We start from the raw sequence: 25,245 nt of genomic DNA on the forward strand, positions 1-25,245 counted from the left end.
ATATTTTATAACGGAGGATTAAAGACAATATGCGGAAATATCTCTAACGGAAAGTCCAGAAACAGTCAGAAAAAAAAACTAATAAGGGTGAGGAAACTTACATGTCAAGGATAGGAAATGAAGTAAATTGAGGAAATAAGTTACTTATACTGTATTTTAAATCAATATCAAGAAAAATGCACGAGAAGTTCACTAAACATCTTAACGTAGTCTATGTCAACCATGCGGTCGTGTATTGTTCAAAAGCCCACCATTTTTTTTTATCAAAACAATCATACCAAAATCAGAGATGTCCAATTTTTAAATTACTCGATTAACAACTAATCGATAATTTTTTGTTTGCTACGCTGTCATTTTTCCACCAATGAGAGTGCTGCACACATTTGAAACGATGGGTGATGATCCTCTGGAGATGTTAATGCTTATATCGGCATGATTAAAGAGCCTGAATTTATATATTTATATTTATATTATATTTATACATTATTATATTTATATTTATATTTATAATAAATTCAGGCTCGTTAGGCATGATAACCGATTTTAAGTATTTTTAATCGATTAATCGATTATTCGAATGAAAATCGGCCATCACTAGATGAATGTGAAACGTCATTTCGAATATAAAGACCGTGCTAAATAATGATACAATTTGAAAGGGAACGGGGCTAATCACAAGTTACGTCCCCACGGTAACTGAAATAAACACGAGTTGATAATACACCTTTTTTTCTATCGATTCAAGCTCTGATGGTGAATAGAAAAACGCAAAAAAAAGGAGTTGTGAGCAGTTTCAAAGTAACAGTTCAGCTGTTCAGATTTCGGCAAAAATTTCCGAAGTCGGCAATAATTTCTAAGTGTGTGTAGAAGGCTTACAATTAGAATCTTAGCAAAGTAAATATTGCAATAGAATCATTTTTTCCAATCTCAATACATTCTTTTCCGGAACCATTTATCTTATGGAACAATAACAAACAAGGATTATTCAATACAGTATCATCGGACCAGAAGGTCCCAAATAAACTTGCTCAACTTTTTGGCTCAGCTCTGGTACTATCTTCGGCCCTAAGCTAATCGATTCACCCCTCGAAACATAGGAAAATCCACTAACCCCTAATTTTATCTGTCAAACTTTCATAGTGAATCAAAACAAACATAGTGTAGTACTGGAATTTTGACTAGAGTGGGGTTCGTTAATCGATTTGCTTGGGACCAATAGGCTAGTCAAGTAGTGAGCCAATTTAAAATCGTTAGTTTCGAATTGATTGTTGGTATCATTGTTGTTAGCTATATTTAGTTTGACTAATCATTTTAATGAGTGTACGATAACATCGGTGAAAATTGTTTCAATAATTTATGAAGAACAATCATGTTAGATGTGTTTTATTGGGAGCGATATTTATTACAGAAAACCATGCCAAAACAAATGTTTGCTGTTGGATTTCTTAAAAGGCAAATCTATATGACTATATAATGATTGGGATAGATCTGTTTACAATCTTTAAACCTCAGAAATTAAAGGAACTATTGCAATGAGATATACATGTTTTCCTATACTGCAAAGTTAAATGACTGTCCAATAGTTTCTACATGTCTGTTTACACGCGACAGACCAACAAACGTCAAAAATCGTTAAAAGCAACTCCAATAAAATAAACATAATTATCTTATAAGATATATCTTTTAGTGAACAATATTCATCATGAAAACAGGTATATTTTACTAAATTTTCTCATAGTGCAAACTTATATGATTTTCCATTAGTTGCTAGATGTCTGTTTCCACCTATTATATATCACCAGATTTTCACCATAAAATATATCAAACAATGTTTAATACATCTTATCTATCGCTAACCACGCTCGAAGCAAAGTATTATCAAGTACTAAGTATGTGAAATTACGATAGAAATCATTCCAAATCGCAGTCATAGTTTTTAAGTGATAATCCTCGTGATAATCCAATGGAATCTATCAATCATCACATACACGGACAGAAAATTGTTTGCATTGAACCAAAAAAAACTTTATTTGTATTTACACAAACAATTTCGGTTGAAATTATATTGCATTTTATTGTTTCGATAATATTTATTCAAATAAATTCAAAATAAGATTCTTTTTGTTTTCATAAGCCACTCTTCAACTGCAACTATTGTAAAAATAACAATGTTCTTTTATCAAGCCAACAATAGTTAATTTAAATTTAACATTTATTTGTTGTGTCAATTCCCCGGGCCATAAATGCAAAAATAACTACCAACCATTCCCTCGTGAAAACCCGGACAAAAATATAAACAATAACAAAAAATTTCTCGTTTGATTCAGCTCTAGAGGTAAGTACCCTAATAAAAATTGTATGGTTAATTTGCTTAACGACGTGTTCTGGGTATCATCCAAACCATTTATGGAATAGTTCAATGATTTGGGTTATCGTTCGTTTATGGTTATTTTTTATTAGGGTAAGTATGCTGCTGTTACAAAATATAAACAGTTTTTCTTTTTTTCCTTGATTTTTTCCGTCGATCTTATTTTCAGTACTGAGTACCATTGCTCCCAACGCCAGGAAGGCCGCTCCCACGCCTGGACCCTACCTATCGACCCATCAACTCATAAACCGGAGAGATTTTATGCCTCAGAAAGTTTTTTTTTTTTAATTTAATAAATTGTAATTCTGTTGGTAACAAATAGAAAACAAAACATAAAAAATAATAGCAAATTATTAAAAATTGAATCAATAAACATAATTTTATTTCTACTGCGTATATTTTTAGGCTTAATAAAATAAATATGATTGAATCAACAAGAAATCTCTTTTAAAAACAAACATATTTTTTTGTTGACCCAGCTGTAAAATTTGACAGCTTACGTCAAAACCATAAAGGCTCTTGTAAATTCGAAAAGATTTTCTTTTTGATTTAACAATCCATGGGTTTTTAAAAACAAAGATACTGGATTGTTGAAATAATAATGATTTCATTTTGCAGCCAAAACAAAATGAAATTCTTATTAAATTTACGTCAAATATTATTACGTTTAAAATATTTTTTTCTGCGTGTAGAATGAATAAATCTGCTGACATTGCTATAGACCTTTTTGACGTTTAATCGTCTTTCTCTATCTTGCACACAGGGATGAATGGATGGTTTGTTTTCCCACTAATCTGTTTCCCTCTTGCTCGCACTCCTTCAATTTAAATGGTGCATTAGTGTGCGCCGATTAAACGTCAAAAAGCTCTATGCTATAAGATGGATTGAATAAACGGAACATGTCGATTTGTTTCAGTGTAGATTATGTCAAGATGAACATTGCATTTGGTCCTAAGTAACATTGATCGATTCTCTTCGTCGACTTTCTCTTTCGTTAATAACATGAGCACATAACCGTTTCTTGTTCTGTTTGTCGTATTAGATGCTAGATGATAACTGCTTTTATCGATATGTGTGCTGAAAATACCTGGAAATGTCTTAAGATGGCCTTGGGTATACAAAGAGAAAGTCGACGAAGAGAATCTGTCAATGTTACTTAGGAACTAATGCAATGTTCAGCTTGATATCGACTACCAATGTCGAAATTGTATCACTATTTATGTACGGTCCTAAAGGCCGGCGCACAATAGATACGTTTTCAGGTTTTTTGACAGTTAACCCATGCATTATCTGTCAAAAAAAATCCGAAAACGTATCTATTGTGCGCCGGCCTTTATATTAGAAATGAAGTTTCACATTCATCTAGTGATGACCGATTTTCAGTCGAATAATCAATTAATCGATTAACGAACCGAAAAGTAAAATATTTGTAATCGGTTGTATCAAGCCGATATAAGCATTAACTTCTCCAGATGATCATCACCCATCGTTTCAAACATGTGCTGCACTCTCATAGGTGGAAAAATTGAGATTTCCAACTTAAACTCCTGCGCGCCTGGTGGCAGGAATAAGCACTAACCGACGGTGATAAGTCTGTGACAGCCCTTGACAATTTCATTGATTGTTTGCAAAATTGATTAATTTCAATGTAATTTCATGCAAATTTCTTGTCAGCATGGATGAACCTTGTACAAAATGCATAAAATTATTTTGTAATGCATTGTCCTAAATAAAAAGCTACTTCAAGACAGTTAAATTACAGAAAACATGTTAAGGTTTGAAATCATCTGCCGATTAAACAGCAGACAAAGTTGGCCGACTAAATCCATCGACGAAAAACTATTAAATAGGCCGATTGCTCGGTGTAGCTCCAGACGAAAAACGATTTAATCTGCTGATTAGTACACCGACTGAAATTAATTTTTAAGTGGCAATAGATTTAGTCGGTGGACGAATCGGGTGATCTGGATGATGTTTGTTTATTTGGAAGATATTTTCGAAACAAAGCACGATAAAATTCAGAATTATATACCATTATTACGAGTGCTACTTTTTTGCTCGGATCATGTTTTGACTCCCACAGAAACTCGCTAGAATAAATACAAAATAATAGTTTTTTGGTTCAAATTTCAAAAATGTATTCAGTTTGACACATTATTTTGGACTTATCACCGCTGCGATTGCAGCGCCACGGTGACCGATTGAAACTTGGATTTGTCAATTGGTTTTCGTTTCGTGTATGGATTTATGTGATATATGTGATAAATTTTTTGAGTGTACCGAGGGTGCAGCAAATCCACAAAATTACCTTTCATATTCATTGGATGAAAGGGACCGTGAAGAGGACACTAAAATAGATAATTTTTCTTCCGACTGTTTCATCTTAGTATTCTTCTTTGCTAATACCAGGAGATGGATATGGCTGTCATATCACTTAAGTTTGCTGCGTACCGAAAATCTGCAACGTTGTCATGATATACCATGATATGTTTTGTTGTTTTGATGTTGAGTACGTGTATTCAGCGAGTATTCAGCTATATGTCAAACCCCTGGCTAATACCCCGTACAGAGTACATGCCCAAACGCAATGACAGCGGAAGCGGAACGGCAGCGGCAGCGGAAAAGCCTGATCTGAGTACGCCTACTTGTCGGATTGAAAACTAGTTAGACTTCGGTTAGGCATCTTGATGTTATTTGTGACAACTGTCAAACTTTCCGTTTCCGTTCCGCTTCCGTCCACATTGCGTTTAGGCCTTATGGCTTATATCAATAGAGCTAATATACTATAGAGGAAGAATAGCGCTGGTGTTCCCTTTGTTTCGATGTTGAACGAGTACAGACCTGTCAAACTGCATAGTTTTTTTTCTCGCTTTGACAGTTGTGTCCCTATTAGATGTAAGGAAAAGATTTTTCGACAGCAACGGCAGCGCTATTCTTCCTCTATAGTTTATTAGCTCTATTCTTATATCATGTAATATAGGCTGTCTTGCAATGAGCACTCATACATATCACTGATAAAATTTCAAAGATCGTTTTTGTGTGTCCCACACATAAATTTATGCAATGTGATCAACAAATGATATCCATGTGTCGGACACATACTTAATATGTGTACATATAAAAGCCATGTGTAACCACATATACTATTAATTTGACTCATAAATTTCATGTGTGCTTCTGGGTGGATTCTGTTTATGTGTGATCACATGAAAATCATATGGAATTTCCCATGGAAATTCATCAATCAAAATGTGTGGAATTTTATTAGTGTATGTAATACAGGCTGTCTTGCAATGAGCATTCATACATAGGATTTCCAGTGAAAACTAAATACATAGGATTTCCAGTGAAAACTAAATACATAGGATTTCCAGTGAAAACTAGATGAATGAGAGCTCATTGCAAGACAGCCTATATTACATGATATCAGCCATAGTCTGTACGGGGTATAAAATTCTACTTACATTAAGGTAATATGTTCTTAGCGTGTACTTTATTAATAGGCATCCATAAATTACGTCATTGTTTTATTCCAACCTCTGAAATTTTGCGTGACGTAATTTATTAATAACATAAGAAAATAATATACCTGTCGCATATTAGTCGATTCCGGAGTATCTGGAATATCTGGTATGATGTACGGTAGCATGGAACGTATATTATGCTGCCTAAAAGTTAAAAATTTATAGCAACGCCAAACAATACCAATTGCGTAGGCCTTGAGGAAAATGAAAAGGATAAATCCAATCAAAACCAGCACCGACAGGGTTTGGGGACTCAACTTTACAAATTCTTCTTTCCAGGGTAACCTATTCTGGCTCTCCGTTATCCACATATGTATAGATCTTATATAACATAAGTGATTAGCCGCTGTAAGACTGTAGAAAAAAAATATAATTATTAATCATCACAATTTTATATTGCTTCATCATCAATAACTAAGCTACAAAATAAATAATTTTTCAATCTAATGTCGTTTTCGTTTTTACTCATATTATACCTGGTAGGGGTAGACGGGACTAAAGAGGCTGAATTTATAAAGAGACGACATGTCAAAATTGGAACAATTGATTATCTTTCAAAGTCATAGGAAAAGTAATTCCAATCGAGCAGAAGATCTGTCAAATGGATAAGATGTCGCTTCTTTACCCAATTCAGTATCTCTAGACAGGACAAGATGGCCACCATAAGAATGAAATCACAAACGAAGGGACAGACCGAGCGGCTCGAAAACTTTGGCGACGAACCTGCTATTGCAATTTTTCAGTGTACCACATCGCAACACTAGGGGCACGCAATAACCTTTAACTCCAACGCAGGCAATTTCTGTAATTAAATTAATTCCATTAACTACTGCTTTAATCACATTAATTACACAATGTAGAACATTAACTACTTTTTAACTCCATTAATTACAGTCGAAATTTCGTAATTAAAGTACAATAATTACATTTTAAATATTTCTAATTACATTAATTACGGATAGATAATACTTCAAAACGCATTAATTATTTTAAGTATTTTTGATTGTATTTTAACTTCTTTGTATTGCGTGTCCCTCGTCGCAACACTACTACCATCCCGACCAACCATTCGTGAAACTTCTTCAAAGTTCTTTGCACAAAAATAAAGATTAATGTCGGTAATTCTTTACTTTCAAGTTTCTTTGATTTCGATGAATATATATATATATTTTTTTTCCTTTGGTTTGTTTTTTCCGTCGATCTTGTTTTCCGTGCTGAGCACTAATGCTACCGACGTGCCAGGAAGGCAGCTCCCACACTTGGACCCTACCTATCGACCCATCAACTCATGAACCGGGGACCAACGGCTTTACTTCCCATCCGAAGGAAGGCGTGATCAGAGATGTTATGCAGAACATCCCGGCGGCGCTGACTGGGATTGAACCCAGGCCTGCTGGGGTGAGAGATAATCACGCCTACCACTACACCACCGGCTCCGTTAATGAATATATTTAAAAACCTTTATTGTTCGATACTTACATTTAAGATAATTTCTTTATCGGTCGCATGATAGCAGACTCCCTTCACTCTTTGGAATTTATAGAGACAGATAACAGCGCCAATAGGTCTTTGACGATACAATGTTGAACTGCAGCGTTGGAAGAAAACACGCACACCATCATCTGTACATGTACGAACCCACACCACTGAGCGGAGGATACAGTGCAAATCAAAACACGAAGCGGTGTCATCACTCATCTTCATCACTCAGCTTCGGCAGTTTCAGTTTACGATTTCATTCGCCATCATTGAGAAATACCTTCTTTATAAAATAGAAAAGTAATCATTATTCCAACGTATTTTTTGAATAGCCAATAGCGTGCAGCGTTGGCCAAGAAAGACGGCATAGTTTATTACGTGTGTTTAGCAATGATTTCGATACGTTGCGTTTTTTCCATGTATACTTCTATGCAACTTCTATTATGTTGAGCAACAGCTTCATAAATCTACAATTCTCGATTACTTTTTCGAAGGGACGTATCTGCATTTATTATTGTTTTCTCAAGCTTTTCTGATGCGTATAACGTGTGGTAATGATTGAACGACGAAGTGAGAATCTTGCTATCGCAATATAATGATGATGACATCGATCATTCTCTTCCCTCGGCTGATCATCAACGTCCACGCTGGCATATGTCATACTGACACCTGTCATTTATTGAGCCCTGGTGGTGAAGTTGGCGGGAGACTCCGAACAGTTTCAATGTGCACTCAAGAGATGGCACTGCGATCACATAAGGGTGGTGTATCCATTGCCTTGTTCGAGGAATTGATTTGTGGGATATCTTGTTAATGGAATATCTTTGATGATAGTAATCTATAAAGGTGCCATACTAAATTTCTTCTAATTTCGATGTGTCACAAGGACTATAGTTTTCTTTATAAATATTCATCTAAAAATATTTGAATACTGATACCAACTTTGGCAAAGAACAATAAAGATTACCATCGATGCACATTTATAATCTCCTTGTTATCGATTTGCATCGCTGGGTAAAGAGAGTGTGATACACACTAGATCAAGGTTGCAAATACTTATTTCAGCTAAAACAATGTTTTTGTTGATTATGATATAATTAGATGCTATGATCATATTTTGAATTGGTACACTCAAAGATAAATTAAATCATAAAAGCTTAAAAAGTATGCAGTTTCCCGCTTCACCTTATTGAGTCCGAGCCATGATTACTTCGGCAATAGTCATGCATGATTAAAATCGAAATAATCTTTCCAGTATTAAATTTAATTCTTTTTGAATACTGATGTATAATCAAAAAAGATTAAAATTCAATCAAAAATTATTAAAATAGAATCTAAAATGATTAAAATTTATTCAAAAAAAGATAATCTACAATCTAATCAACCATGATTAAACTGGGATTAATATCAGATGCTTATTTTTTAATCATTCGATATGATTAAACTGAGTTTAATGTCAAATTGATTAAATTTCAAGCAAAATGGGAATAGTTCAATTTATCAGTGTAAGATACAAGAAGAGGTTGCAAAGAATGTGTTTGACATATTAAACCTGTTTATTTCACTTCATGAGAATCACAATCAGCGATTTTTCACACACTGACTCACTCACTCACTCACTCACTCACTCACTCACTCACTCACTCACTCACTCACTCAGCGATCAGCGATTTGCTGATTGTGACTCATAGAAAGCGAAATTTTCAGGTTTTATGTTTCAAATGCATACTGTGTAACCTCTTCTTGTAAGTTACAAGTAAAACATGGCATCATACCATCTTTTGGTTTTATTATTCCGAAAAACATTATTTTAGCTGAAATGAGTATTTGCAACCTTTGCACTAGATGACAGATGGCAATGTTTATATTACTTATCGACAAATTTGGTTCTTCATCGAAAGAAGCATGATCTGCCGGAAAATTAATGGGAAGACTAATCGATGGCCACGATGATACAAATGTTTGCCATTATAGTTCTTTAAGTTTACGTCGATACGCTGTCGGCCATTTCTTATGAATCAGCGATAGCAAGCGTGGTAGAATTCTCGACATTTTGAACCGAATGAAGGAACTTGATACTTTGGTTATGGATATGACAAATAAATTTAGAATTCATGCTTGAAAGATGTACATAAATATCAAAACACCATATACTAGAGTGTGATTGCCAGTCGTTAAGAAGCTCATCAACAGCAGCTGTAGACCCGAGGATTAGCTACCAACAAAGAAATCAGTACACCCTAGATGGCACGGGATCGAAACCTTGCAATTATACAGATAAAAAAAAATCCCTAAAATATCAGTACCGTGTATTGTTATTTTGATTTGACAAGAGAAATCGATATTTTGATCTGGCAACACGAATCGATATTTTTACATAGGTATCGATTATTAGAAACATTTTGATAAAGATGTTTATAAATGATTCACGATCAGGCTTTTAGTATCTTTACATTTATTCATTAAATGGTGAAGATCGCTATCGATTTTTCATATGAATGTCTTTGAAGATCTGTATCGAAAAATAAAGAAATTTAACGAAATGGTTGGTCGGGTAGTACACACTAAGATTTTTTTTTACAGTATACTGTATTTTTTGACGTAGGACTACGTCTTTGATTTCTATATAGGGGTACACTTTGTGAAAACCGAAAATGGAACATTTAACAAATTAAGAAAGATTTTGAACGTTAATAACTCAGCTGCCCCTGGTCCAATTTCAATAATTTTATCACCAATCGATCAGAAATATGGCTACGCATCGATAACAATGCTTCAGAATGTTGGTTTTCAACAAGATATTATTAAAAACTGGTAAATGTCCAGCATTGTCCAAAAGCGTCGAATCAACTAACAAATGCACCAATTACCTACATGCATATGCTGCTTCCCCAGCACAGTCGTCAGAGAGTAGTAAGTAGACGAAACAAGTCGAAGTGGCATTTGCCTCCGATCCTCGGGCGCGTGCGAATAGGGAGGATGGAATTGCGTAATATTTTGCACACTCATCGCCATATTCAGCACCAAACGTAAATTCTTCGAGATAACCACCAACCGTCGTCTGGCTTGCCGTGGCGTTGTCTGGCGTATCTCCGGTCTGATTTACGAGGTGTGCAGAAGATGCTCCTGAAAAATGAGATCCGTTATGCTGTCACCTACACTAAACACAATGGATGTCATCTACGTTTTGAAGTGACAGAGAAGCACTCTGTTTGGTTTCGGAGGTTAAATCATCACCAACTTTGGCAACAAAACGGCTCTTTTCAGGGCCATCAAGCTTATGACAGTAAAGAGTAGGAAAAGAATTCATCTGCCTGTTTGTCCATATTCAGAACCAACGACCTCACAAAATGCTCATGTAATCAAACTGGAAGCAGGGGTACAAATTATTTTGATCAACCTTGATCAACTTTGAATCGCCACGGCCGGATATTTTCGATGGAAGAAGCAACAATCTAGCATATAATTCGACGAAGACGGCAGGAAACATTTGTGAAGCCGAGTTATTTACGAAAGAGAGTGTAGATGAAGAGAATCGATCAATATAGATAGGACCTATTGAAAAGTGTCGCGAGATTTGTTTTCCGTACTGATCTCCAATGCTACCGACGCCAGGGAGGCAGCTCCCACACCTGGACCCTACCAATCGACCCATCAACTCAGCCGGGGACCAACGGCTTTACTTCCCGAAGGAAGGCGTGATCAGAGATGTTATGCTTTAGAACATGCCGGTAGAGCCGACTGAGATTGGACCCAGGCCTGCTGGGGTGAGAGGTAATCACGCTAACCACCGGCACCGATATCTTATTTCTGAGATAACTAAACTCAAATTTGGGTCGTTGGGTTCTCATTCGCCGTGTATGCAAAAAGAAAAGAGCCAGTGTCGCTACTTGATAGCAAACTTCTCATAATGGGAGGAGTCTTTGTAGCTTTTATACCACTTGGTTGCACATCATTCTGCTTTAACCTGAAAAGATATAAAAGAGCGCTGCTGCATGGCATTAGCTCATTTTTGCTTCGGACGGCGTGGGGAACAGCAATAGCAGCAGTAGGAAGATGGTGGCTAGTCCACTCCTTCACACCTAACAAGCAACAATTCACTGGTCGTGGCAAAGGAGGAAAAGGTCTGGTAAAGGAGGCGCCAAGCGTCATCGCAAAGTTCTTCGAGATAACCGCTATCGGTCGTCTGGCTCGCCGTGGTGGTGTCAAACGTATCTCCGGTCTGATCTACGAGGTGTGCTGAAGATGTTCCTGGAAAATGAGGTCCGTGATGCTGTCACCTACACTAAACACGCCAAGCGTAAGTGGCCATTGATGTCCTCTTCAATAAAACGGCCCTTTTCAGGGCCATCAAGCTTACATCAGTGAAGAGTTGGAAGAGAATTTATCTGTGCTTGTTTGTCCATATTCAGAACCACAAGCCCCCAACGACCACACAAAATGCTCTCCAGAGTTGTAATCTTGTAACCAAGCTTGGAAGCAGGGGTGCAAGTGATTTTGATTGATTCTCTTAATGAACTTTCTCTTTGAAAAAAATACTACAAACTTGGTATGCCTACAATTCAAAAACGGAAAGAGTTGAGATAATAGATAATTGATCAATTAAAAGAACTAAATGCTCTTCACATTCATTCCGTCCACTAGCGGTCCTACGTCAAGCTTCCGTTCGTGCGCCTAGGCACAGACCCTTCTACTTTTTACCGAATATGGAACAGCTGAACATTCGGTAATCCTTTCGGTAATTTTTTAATTTACAATCCGTTCTGTAAATTTTCTTCGCTTGGCCCCGTCAAAATTTACTGACCTGGACTGTAAATTTTACTGAAAGAGCGGTAAAGTTTACCATAGCGTTCAGTATAATTTTTACCGAATCGACTGTACTTTATTTTCAGAATAAATAATAAACATTGTAATTTTTATTGATTGATTAACTGTTTCTTTCTTTCATCAAACCAAAAGATTCATTCCTTATAACCATATATTTTTTTGGAAGATGCATTTTCATCTTGCGTTTGTACAGAAAATTATAAAAAAAAATCACTAAAGAACCCGGACGAGGTTATCAACTAAGTAGCGAACCGTTCTAAAATGCAGTTTCTGCGGTAGAGGATGACATTGAGTTGCATAAGGTCCATGGCGTCTGAAAGAAATTGACCCAGAAATGAAAAACTAATTATATTTTCGGCATAAATTGCACAGAATCTAGCGAAAAGTAAAGTACTTACGCTTCACAACGTAGAACCGAAGGACACTCAACATCGAAATGGCAGCCAATATTGAGTTTGACAGTACGAAAATCTGTGCTGTATCTTTTACAGAATTCGGTACTTTATAGCTGTTTGATTTTGTAAAAGATTATTTTTACAGTATACTCGTCACAATTTTTACAGAACTGCACACCAAAATTCTTAAATTTTGTTCGGTACTTTTTTTTGCTGAATTTGGTCTGTAAAATGTCATTTTTACCGAATGTTTGGTAAAATTTGATGTTATACCACTTTCCAGCAATAAAAAAAAACTGCATTTCTGTAATTTGCAGAAAATTACCGAAAACTGTATATAAACATTACTGATCGAAACTGTAAATGCCTGAAATCCCGCAATACTGTCAAAAATTGACGAATGTACTGTAAAAAAAGTCTTTTACAAACCAGACTGTACAAAGTACCGAACGGTTTGTAAATTGTCTATACTGCCAAACTCAACATTTTTCCGCCATTTTAAAATTGAATATTGCGCAGTTCTCCGTAGTTAAAGTGCGCAGTTATAGTAAGTGTTAAAAAATGGAAGACATATTAAAACAAATTGGAGCTCTTGATGGAGGAGCAAGAGATCTTTTCCGCAAGTAAAAATAAAAAAACATTTTTTTTCATTGTACTTTGTAGATGGATCTTCAGAATGATTTCAACACGGTGCCAAACGGTGAAGTCCCACTTTTATACCTAAAAGAAAATTTAATACTTCGGAGGGATGAATTGCATGGAATGGATGGTCTGCATCCATCAAGAAAGATGCCAAGTATTGTTTCCCAGTGCTGTGTGAGTGCTTCGCTGCTTTCAATATAAGCTGCAAGCCAGAAGACAAGCAATTTTCTTGTTTCTCTCTGCAATTTTTCAAGGCGTAGGAAACCTTACTACCACGGGGGAGAAATTTATGAGAAGCATCAATTGATCGAAACAATGAAGAAATTTTGAAACTAATAAAGTTTAAAAACTGATTAAAATCATCATGGATTAATAAATGTAAAAAAAAACAATTCAAATGAACCATATTATTATTCACCTCAAATTTGAAAAAGAAAAGAAAGGAAAATCGATAAAAACCAGCTACAATTCAATCGGTAGTTTTTACTGAATTTCGGTAAAAATCTGACAGAACGCTTTTTTGTTCATTTTACCAATCATTCAGTTAAATTTGCAATGCGTTTCAGCAAATTTTGACAGCTCATATGACCGAAGTCAAATTTACAGAACGCACTGTAAAACAAAAAATACCGAATAGATTACCGAATGTTCAGCTGTTCCATATTCTGTAAAAAATTACAGTATACTGTAAAAAAATCTTAGTGTGTGCGAAATCGCAGCCTTTTACAGTTTAGATCCGCAAATTTTATTTACAATTTTCGGTAAATGTATGTAAATTACGGAAATTCAGCAGTTCAGATTGCGGAGCATTCGGTAAAAATTACATTTTACCGAACAAATCCAGCAAAAAAGTACCGAACAAGATTTATGAAATTTTGTGTTGTAAATTAGTCTCCCGATTTCCCATGCCGGATTAAAGGTTTTACAAAATTGAACAATCGATTTGGCTGACTTCATTGCGTTGACACATCTCTGTCTAATTGTTGCTGGACGATTTAGTGTGTTTGTAAGATTCACTCCGAGATATTTCATTGACTCGCATGTATCATAATCCTTTCCATTCAATTTTATCGTCTTCGGTGCACTTCTCGTGGCATTCGGTACCCTGATTAATATCTGACTTTTTTTGGTGTTGATTTCTAGACCCACCTCTGCCAAGCATTCCTCCAAAGCCGTTATAATCTTTTCCAGATCTTGTTGATCGTCGACTATTATAAGAAGGTCGTCAGCAAATGCCAGTATTATGGGTAATATGAGAGATCCAATCTCAATCAATCTCATATGTGGCACTTTCATAGCTACTTTCTTCAATACACTTTGAATCACTAAATTAAAAAGGAATGGTGACAAAGGGCATCCTTGCTTTACACCCTTTCCTCGTTTGATTTCATCTGAGAACTGATTCTGCCATTTAACCTTAGTTCTATCCTCTTTAACACACAGTATAACTCTGTCAATAATATGCGTTGGCACTTCCAGCTCCAATAGAATTTCCTTCAACTTATCCAGTTTAACATTGTCGAATGCTTTCTTAATGTCCAGTGACGCCACAAACAACGTTTCTCCTGCATTCCAAAATTCTTCCATCAACCTTCTTGTCAAAAAAATTTGATCATCTGTCGAACGTCCTTCCGTAAATGCAGCTTGATGCAGATCTGGATCACCAGTAAAATTCCTAAGCCTATTCCTTAACCATTTAGCATATGGTTTATAGACAACATTACATAAACTTATTCTGCGAAAATCATCAATTGTTTTGGGGTTCCTTATTTTAGGTATTGGCACCTGTATTGATGTGGTCATATCCTTAGGCATTTTGTTTTCCAACCATATTCTTCTCCAAACTTGCACCAAATTTCCAAACGTCTCTTCATCAGCATATTTAAGAAATTCCATTCTAACTCCGTCAGCACCTGGTGACTTTCCATTGCAAGAAAAATGTACAATTCTCCACATTTCATCTTCTGTGGGTGGTTCCGTAATCGGGCACATGTCCTGCTTATCCACGAACGAAATCTCCGATCCCGCACTTTGCTTCAACACCTCGTTCCATAACTTGGTTGGTATGTGGATTCTCTTGAAAGCTTCTTCGTTAAATGACTTTTCAAGAAAGTATATGATTTCCTGATCCTCACCGCAACATCAAAATCGTTCAGATTTTGATAGAAATTTTTGATAGCCTTTTCCTCATGTTGTCTGACCGCTGCTTGAAACTCTTCTTTTCTATTATTAACTCTCCATTTGTACGGTTTCATGTATGGCCTCTTATTATACAAAGACAACGCTTTATTTAATCTATTCAACGCGTTTTTTCTTTTAGGAGTTAATGGTACTTTTGAAATTTTCAGCGCCTCTGAAGCTGCTTTCTTCATATTTTTTACAACAAGAGTGTAAAAGTCATCCAGATTTCTATTCTCTAATATCTCTTTAATTCGACCCGATTCAAGCGCTTTCTGGTACTTTTTTTAACCACGTCGTATTTAAGTGCACTCGCATCCAACCATTTACAACCTCTTTGCTTAGTTTTCACGACTTGTACATCCTTAAGCACAACATCCATAAGAATGAGCTTATGATCAGTATTCACCGTTGTCCAGAAACCTTTTATAAACCTGATTTTATTCCTGTTTGAAATCGGCTTTACCACATGATCAATCTGACTTTTTCTATTACCGCTCCTCCACGTTACTTCTGTGTTCACTCCAATCTTAGATGATATATTTTGTAACTGATGAATCTGCAAAAATATTTCAAATTCTTCTCCATTCTGATTACATTCCTCGAAACCTAATTTCTTTCCTACAAACTTCTCATCACCAACTTCAAGAGAATCTTTCCCTACCTGCGCATTCCAATCCCCTAACAAAATCATTTTACATTTCATGTGATCTTTATCTATTTTAGCACTCAGATTAGAGAAAAAAATATACGCTTTCTTATTCGGTCCATGGACGTTTACTAAAATAAGTTGCATTTTTGAACCAACTTTGACTGTAGTAGAAATGGCTGACTTCCCTAGTTTCCTTATTTCCCCCAATGTTACCTTTACTCCTTTACGTATTAAAAATGCCAATCCTCTTTGCTTATTATTTGCACACCCTATTACTTGCCATCTATAGTCCTTCGTTTCTATTGTGCTCCCTACTGCATTTACCTCCTGAAGGGCTGCTATCTCAATGTTATGAAATTTCAAACATCATTAATTTCGTTTCGTTTTTCTTGTTTCATACATCCCCTTACATTCAACGTTCCAATTCTCACAAACTTTTCTTTAGTTGCCTCTTTTTCAACTGACATACTGTTGCTGTTATTAATATCACCATTCTCTAAATCCTCGTTTACAACTTTTACTTGACTTTGCATAACAATCTTCTTTTTTTTATGTTGCTTTTTCCTTGTCTCAATACCTTCCACTTCCTTCTCACCAATTTTACCGGATAATACTTTGCTACTATCTTCGATCTCTGAGTTCTCAACTATGTCATCCTTGAGTCTCACTTCCTTTTCCGTTGCACTTAGTTCATTTGACTCTATTGCAGGCTTAATAATCTCAATTATACTTTCATAATGATTTTTAGCTTGCTCTCCTGTATACAATACTCTTAATATATCATCCTCATTCGGATTACTCCTTCCCAATCTGATAGTTGATGCATCTTCTTGGTATATCTCAATACCCTTATCAAATATTTCCGAAATTGCAACCAATGCTTCATGTCCAAGCCATACCCCTACTTTTCTGACTAGTTCAAAAAATTAACAAATCCATCAACCTCCAGACTCTCTAACAAGTACGGCTCAAATCTCTCTATATGTTCCTCCATATAATCAGCAACCTTATCTCGTAGACCTGTAATGTCTGACATTGATATGTTATCACTCTTAGTTAGTTGATCAATTACCGCCCTTATCAAACAATTTCCATCCCCTTGTATCCTTTTAACCTTCAACAAATTGCTAGAATTGAATTCCCTCACGTAGTAAAATTTATCCGAGTTCATTTCAGTTATTGTCCTTCACCTGACTTATTTCCTTCCTGCTTTTAGTCCTCTTTACCTCCAAAGAATTATCACCTTCCTTTGTTCTTTCTGCATTGAATCTCATTTCTTGACCGATAGAAATATCTACACTTGCTAAAACGCTACGAAATGATTCTAATGTGCCATGTTCCATCCACAAAATTATAGATTTTACTGGCCCGTACTGTTCACCTCAACATATTCATCTCTCACTTCATTCTTCAAAATTTTAATATTAATCCCAATAATATCTGCAATCTCCTGCCAGTCAACTGAACTTCCTTCTATTGCGTTGCTCTTCTTCTCTTTATACTTCTTCAATTCGTCTATCTTTACCTTGATATAGTTTTCGTTTTCCTCAATCCAATACAGCTGATACATAACCGCCTCTTCTAGTGAATCCTGTTTGAATCTCTTCCGAATTAATAATATTCTTTTAAACCAATCATCTCGTTTTTCCTCAAATCGCTCAATGGGTTCCTAACTTTCCCACCAATTGCGTTTTCTGACTTCTTCCTTTTCTTTATTGCTGCTCACTTCTAACGTACCCATGTGTATAACACTACCAAAAGTAAGTATCCCCTCTTCTGCAGTGTCTACTCTAATATTTATATCTGACCCTTGATGAAGATCCCTCCGACCCTCATTAATAATGACAATATCTCCATATCCATTGAAAACCTTAACACATTTCCCAAACATGATTGCCACGACTTGGCAAATCTCCATTTCGATATCTCTTTCTCCCTTCTTTAATAGCTCAATGTTCTTCTGAGTATTAAACCCCCACAATTCATTAAAAATTACTCTATTGTCCTCAATGTATCCAACCATGTTCATAATAAACTCGTCCACCTCCACAGCTGACCCTGATGGTCTAATCTGATCCATTATCAAACGTATCAATGGATAATTGTAAAAGGACAGTACTGAATATGAAATCGTGTAATTTGCAACTTTACTATTTTGTAATGCCATTTTTAGTTAATTTTTTTCTCACTTACCCGTTAGTCGTTAAAATTTACTATCTTAGTCGACCTCGCACCCAACCTTATTTAAGCCAATCTGTTGTTGTTATTCACCAGTAATTTGTAAATCAATCGTTAAAACTCGACTTTCATTTATACCGCTCATATAAACGCAGATTTCATCAGCTATGTCAAATCCTATGGATCTTCACCGTCAGTTCCGATTTATTTTCCTCCTTGGCAAATTCACACCACTCCAAATGATGATGATTATGTTGATAGTTTCAATTTCACTTCAATTTACATCTGTTCCATTCTTCAACTTCTTCGTCTCAAAACATTTCATTCACATTCACCCATTCATCAAACCTCTGCAAACCAAAATACTGTACTACTCCGGACCAAAATACACTGTTTTACTGAAAATTGCAATGACACCTTCAATTCTTTTCAATCCTCGTCTTTTTACATTTAGATCACTCCTCAGCTCGTATTTTCATTCCAACATTAGACAGCAAAAACTGTCCCTAAGCCGCAACAGAAACTGTTATCCTTATGCTTGAGATGACGCTAATGCTGTCACTTTCGTTCTTTTATATCCACTTCTATTTCCTTCCCACTCACTCAAAACTTCGTAAATATACTCGTGTCTTCCCTTACTCACAAGCTACGCCACGACCAAGCGCTAATCAAACTACCGCCGTCCTGTGTGAAACGATCCGTCTTCAAAGCCACCTTACTTTCCCTTTCCACGATGCTCACTCCCACCACTACCACCAGCTCTGCTTTCCCCTCAATAAGCAACTGAAAACAAAACACTTCGGTGTGCAGAGTTCCTGCTACACTGATGATGGCTACAATAACTCGTCCTGATATCCCTTTATTTGTGACTCAGTCACTCTTCAGCCGCTTCCAACAGATCCTGACCAACATCGATTTTCTCAAAAACTGTCTTTGACCCTCCGTCTACCCCCAATTCAGTACTGTGCGCCGGCCATAAGACTAGTACACACAAAAAATAATAATTGATAAAATTAAAAGAACCGTTGATAGAATTAAAAGTTTGCATTGGTACTTTTTGGTAGAAAGTAGCTAACTTTCGAAATGAAAGTCAACCAACTGTCAAAACAAAAGTTTAGCATATTAATAATTTTAAAAGTTTAAACTTTCAAATCAAATTGTAGAACTGTCAAACTAAAAGTAGAAGGGTCTGTGCCTAGGCGCACGAACGGAAGCTTGACGTAGGACCGCTAGTGGACGGAATAAATGTGAAGAGCATTTAGTTCTTTTAATTGATCAATTATCTATTATCTCAACTCTTTCCGTTTTTGAATTGTAGGCGTACCAAGTTTGTAGTATTTTTTTCAAAGAGAAAGTTGATTAAGAGAATCAATCAAAATCACTTGCACCCCTGCTTCCAAGTTTGGTTACAAGATTACAACTCTGGAGAGCATTTTGTGTGGTCGTTGGGGGCTTGTGGTTCTGAATATGGACAAACAAGCACAGATAAATTCTCTTCCAACTCTTCACTCATGTAAGCTTGATGGCCCTGAAAAGGGCCGTTTTATTGAAGAGGACATCCATGGCCACTTACGCTTGGCGTGTTTAGTGTAGGTGACAGCATCACGGATCTCATTTTTCAGGAGCATCTTCTGCACACCTCGTAAATCAGACCGGAGATACGCCAGACAACGCCACGGCGAGCCAGACGACGGATGGTGGTTATCTCGAAGAATTTACGTTTGGTGCTGAATATGGCGATGAGTGTGCAAAATATTACGCAATTCCATCCTCCCTATTCGCACGCGCCCGAGGATCGGAGGCAAATGCCACTTCGACTTGTTTCGTCTACTTACTACTCTCTGACGACTGTGCTGGGGAAGCAGCATATGCATGTAGGTAATTGGTGGATTTGTTAGTTGATTCGACGCTTTTGGACAATGCTGGACATTTACCAGTTTTTAATAATATCTTGTTGAAAACCAACATTCTGAAGCATTGTTATCGATGCGTCGCCATATTTCTGATCGATTGGTGATTTTTTTTTTTTTTTTTTTTTTTTTTTTTTTAATAATTCGTTTATTTTTCCAGGCTCATTTGCTGTAGCTTTGCGGAGCCGATATTCATTGTTTAGATAACAAAATTACTTAAAACTAACGTTAGTAAAGCGGGGGCCGATTACTCGCGGCTATCTCGAGGTTAGGGGTAACAAATTGTAACAAATGGATGGCAGGGTAGGGATTGTGAACACAAGGTTTGGAGAGCAATGTGCTCTTGATCTCGAACTGGGCGACACTCTGATGAAAAAGACAAACATGGGGGTACACCGATGGGTAGCTAACAACTTGGGAGAACACAAGATGACACTAACTTCTAAATCCTCAAATCTATCCGTTTTAAAAACACATAAATTAAATTCAAATAGTCAAGGTCTCGGCTCGCCAAGACATCTCTAACGGGTATCGCGGGTTGTTTTCCTCGGGCCCTAAGGGATGTGGATAACTCAGATCTGGCAACACGGTGTAAGGTACACGACCAAACAACATGCTCGATATCGTGATAACCACTGCCACACGCACATAAATTGCTGCCTGAGAGCCCAATTCGATAGAAGTGCGAGTCTAACGAGCAGTGATTGGACATAAGCCTTGATATAACGCGTATAAAGTCGCGGCTCATGTCCAACCCTTTGAACCATGGTTTGTTCGACACCTGTGGGAGAATAGAATGTAACCATCTTCCCAATTCACCATCATTCCATTTTTGTTGCCAACTGATGAGGACTTGCTGGCGAGCAATGGAGAAAAATTCGTTGAAGGCGATTTGTCGCTCAAAAATATCGCCTTCCATAGCGCCCACCTTAGCCAATGAGTCCGCTTTCTCATTACCCGGAATTGAGCAATGAGATGGGACCCAAGCTAAGGTGATAGTATAGGAGCAGTTAGATAAAGCACTCAGTTTAGATCGTATTTCAGGCAGGAAATACGAGGAGTGCTTCATCGGCCTCATTGAACGAATAGCCTCCAATGAGCTAAGACTATCCGTAAAAATGAAATAATGGTCAGAAGGTAGTGAGGCAATTCGCTCTACTGCGTAAAATATAGCTGCGAGTTCCGCAACGTATACGGAGCATGGTTTCTGCAGTTTATAGGAGGCGCTATGAAATTGATTAAATACACCAAATCCAGTGGAAGCATTTATGGTTGACCCATCTGTGAAAAATCTTTTATCGTTACTTACATGGTGGTACTTGATTGCAAAAATTGAGGGAACAACCATCGACCGATGGTGATCTGGTATTCCATGGATTTCTTGCATCATGGTCAGATCAAAATTTACAGAGGAACTATAGAAGGCTTGGAAGTAATCACGATTGGAGATTAATGAAGAAGGACCAACCTCCAGCGTCATGTACTCATAGTACAAACTCATGAATCTTGTTTGAGGATTTTGGTCGAGCAGCTTCTCAAAGTGTTCTATTACCAAAGGATTCAATACTTCACAACGGATGAGGAACCGGAAAGACAGCTCAGCGAAACGATCTGTCAGTGGGAGAACACCCGCGAGTACTTCGAGGCTCATCGTATGCGTCGAGTGCATACAGCCAAGCGCGATTCGGAGGCAACGGTATTGAACTCGTTGCAGCTTCAAGATATGTGTTTTCGCCGCGGATTGAAAGCAGAAGCTACCGTACTCTAGAACCGACAAGATGGTTGTTCGGTACAACCTGATAAGATCTTCCGGGTGTGCTCCCCACCAAGTTCCGGTAATTGTACGAAGAAAATTGATTCTTTGTTGGCATTTTTGTTTTAGATACGCAATATGTTTTCCCCATGTGCATTTGGAATCGAACCAGACACCTAAATACTTGAAAGATATACTTTGAGTGATTGTTCTACCCTTTAGTTGAAGCTGTAACTGTGCAGGATGATGCTTCCTAGAAAAAACAACCAACTCAGTTTTCTCCGGAGAGAATTCGATACCCAGCTTCATAGCCCAAGTAGACAAATTGTCTAAGGTATCTTGCAATGGTCCTTGCAGGTCCGGTGCACTTGGCCCTATAACGGACACAACGCCGTCATCTGCAAGCTGCCTTAGCGAGCAATTTTCATCAAGACAACCATCAATGTCTTTAACGTAAAAATTATAAAGAAGGGGGCTTAAACATGAGCCCTGGGGGAGACCCATGTAACTAATTCGTGAAGTTGTCGAGTTTCCATGAGAAAAGCTCATATATTTCTCAGACAACAAGTTGCTCAAATAGTTGTTCATAATTGTTGAAAGCCCACTATCGTGGAGTTTATCCGAAAGGACATCGATACAAACAGAATCAAAAGCCCCCTTAATATCCAAGAAAACTGAACCCATTTGCTGTTTTTGCGCATAGGCCAGTTGAATTTCAGTTGAAAGCAACGCAAGACAGTCGCTCGTTCCTTTGCCTCTCCGAAATCCAAATTGCGTATCTGAAAGTAAACCATTCGACTCGACCCATTTGTCTAGACGAAAAAGAATCATTTTCTCCAACAATTTCCGTATACAGGACAGCATCGCGATGGGACGGTACGAGTTATAATCCGACGCGGGTTTACCGGGTTTTCGAATGGCGATAACTCTTACTTGCCTCCAATCATCCGGAACAATGTTGTGCTCCAGAAATTGATTGAATAAGTTCAACAAGCGTCTCTTCGCGACGTCTGGGAGATTTTTGAGCAAGTTGAACTTGATTCTATCCATTCCTGGAGCTGAGTTGTTACATGAGAGGAGAGCAAGTGAGAATTCCACCATCGAAAACGGAGAATCTATTTCGTTACTACCCGACGGACTATCACGAACGTTGGTTTGAACCGACACCGAATCCGGGCAAACTTTCTGCGCGAAGCTGAATATCCAACTGTCTGAGTACTCCTTGTCTTCGTTGACCGGTGATGACGCGTTGCGCATTCTCCTGCCGACATTCCAGAGTGTTCTCATCGAAGTCTCTCTCGACAAACCATCGACGAACCGACGCCAGTAACCGCGTTTTTTGGCTTTAATCAAGCTCTTAAAAGTTTTCTCGAGGTCGGTGTACCGCTCGAAATCCTCGACCTTACCGTGTTTGCGGAAGCGTTTAAACGCGGCGGACTTCTCGCTGTTCGCGTCGGTGCAATCCTTATCCCACCACGGAGTGAGAGGTCGTTTGCGAACGAAAACACCCGGAACGCGTTTCGTCTGTGCTTGAAGAGCGCAGTCAACGATAAGTCGCGATAAAAAGGAGTACTCATCCAGCGGAGGGAGTATGTCAACCGAATCAGTACCACCGAGAACCGCGGACGCAAATTTTTGCCAGTCGATGTTTTTCGTGAGGTCGTACGCGATGTCAACCGAGCGAGTGGAAGATGAACCGTTGGTAATAGAAATTTTGATTGGCAAGTGGTCACTACCGTAGGGATCTTGAATTACTTTCCACGAGCAATCCAACGATAGTGAACTCGAACTGAGGGAGAGGTCTAATCTACTTTCTCTTGCTGGAGGTTTGGCCACTCGTGTTACTTCCCCAGTGTTTAGAATTGTCATATTGAAGTTATCGCAAAGGTCGTATATCAGGGTTGAGCGGTTGTCATCGTACAGTTCCCCCCAGCCTGTACCGTGGGAGTTAAAATCTCCTAATATCAACCGAGGCTCAGATAAAGCTGAGCAGATATCTGAGAGACCTTGGCGAGAAATCGCAGTTCTTGGAGGAAGATATACTGAGGCAATACTGAGGCTTTTACCTCGAATATTTACCTGACATGCGACAACTTCAATGCCTGTCACGGAAGGCAGATCGATTCTATGAAAGGAATGGAGCTTATGAATCCCGAGAAGCACCCCTCCATACGAATCTGCTCGATCAAGGCGAATAATGTTAAAATCGTGGAAAGGGAGATCGGTGTCTGAAGAAAGCCATGTTTCACAAAGAGCAAATGCATCACAAAGTGAGTTGTGAACTAAAAATTTGAATGTGTCAAGTTTCGGTATAAGACTTCTACAGTTCCACTGAAGAACAGAGATCATATCCCCGACCTCATTCGGAAAATTATCCATCAAAGGATATGATCGATGCAAGGAAGGACCACCTAGAAGCTAGTTGCTTCAAAAGAGTTTTCACGAATGGAAGCACTAAATTAATAATGTTCCGAGTTGAGTCAGAGACGTTGAATATATTGAAGATGCTCTCCACAATTTCAGAAAACGTGAACATGGTATCATGTTCTTGCTGATTATTCAGCTGTTTTTCTGGCTGAAAAACTGGGATATCTGGGGTTTTAGATGATCCCGGAAGTGGCGGAAAGTCCTTGTTAAAATTACAAGATTTAAATCCCGGTGGTGGGGGTTTCGGTACATTTCCGCTACCTCTTAAATTTGTCAAGGTAGGTTGGTAGTCCATACGAGAGGCCTTACGAGGTTTTTGGGTGACGTTTATTTTGGACCGCTTCCTCGTGTTGCCATTAAAGACAAAAGGACTACTCTCACCCACCTCTGAGTCAGAGCCCTGATCATCATCTGGCAGGAGGTGGAATGTGTTGTTGCTTTTTGGGGTGGTTTGGGAAGATGAAGCGGTCGTTTTTAAAATTTCTGCTAACGAGCGCTTAGAGCGAGCTTGCAAAGACCGCTTTAGTTTTTCTCCCTGCTGTTTGTACTTCGGGCAATCACTCAGAGCATGCGGAGCATCCTTACAGTAAACGCATTTTGGGGTAGCATGACAAGGACCCTCCGTATGCTCCTCCCCACATTGATCGCACCGCGGTTTGTTGGAACAAAAGTCCGCGGTGTGACCTAGTTGTTTGCATTTCAAGCAATTCATTACCCTCGGTACAAACAAGCGTACAGGTAGTCGAACCTTCCCAATTGTGACGTAGTCAGGTAATGCCGATCCTGAAAAGGTCACACGAAACGAATCTGAGAGGGTATACTTTTTTTTTGTGCCTATGTGCGACACTGACTGCAGTTGAATGCAGTCCAGTATCTTGACTTTCGGGAGGGCACGGTTTTTGAAAATGCCGT

At 37.8% G+C, this 25,245-nt stretch overlaps 1 protein-coding gene across 5 annotated transcripts in view; it reads right to left on the reverse strand.

Moving 5' to 3' along the window:
• The window catches only part of LOC135714765 (lysosomal-associated transmembrane protein 4B), a 222,761-nt gene that overhangs the window by 34,325 nt on the left and 163,191 nt on the right, over positions 1-25,245 (reverse strand). For all 5 annotated transcript variants that reach the window (XM_065238138.1, XM_065238134.1, XM_065238135.1 and 2 more), the window contains one exon: positions 5,958-6,246. In XM_065238138.1, the coding sequence (XP_065094210.1) occupies positions 5,958-6,246 (289 nt within the window). The remainder of the gene's footprint in view (positions 1-5,957; positions 6,247-25,245) is intronic.

Source organism: Ochlerotatus camptorhynchus, unplaced genomic scaffold, assembly GCF_037179485.1.
Source record: "Ochlerotatus camptorhynchus isolate MF236.1 unplaced genomic scaffold, CSIRO-AGI_Acam_v1.1 ptg000711l, whole genome shotgun sequence".
Taxonomy (NCBI): domain Eukaryota; kingdom Metazoa; phylum Arthropoda; class Insecta; order Diptera; family Culicidae; genus Ochlerotatus; species Ochlerotatus camptorhynchus.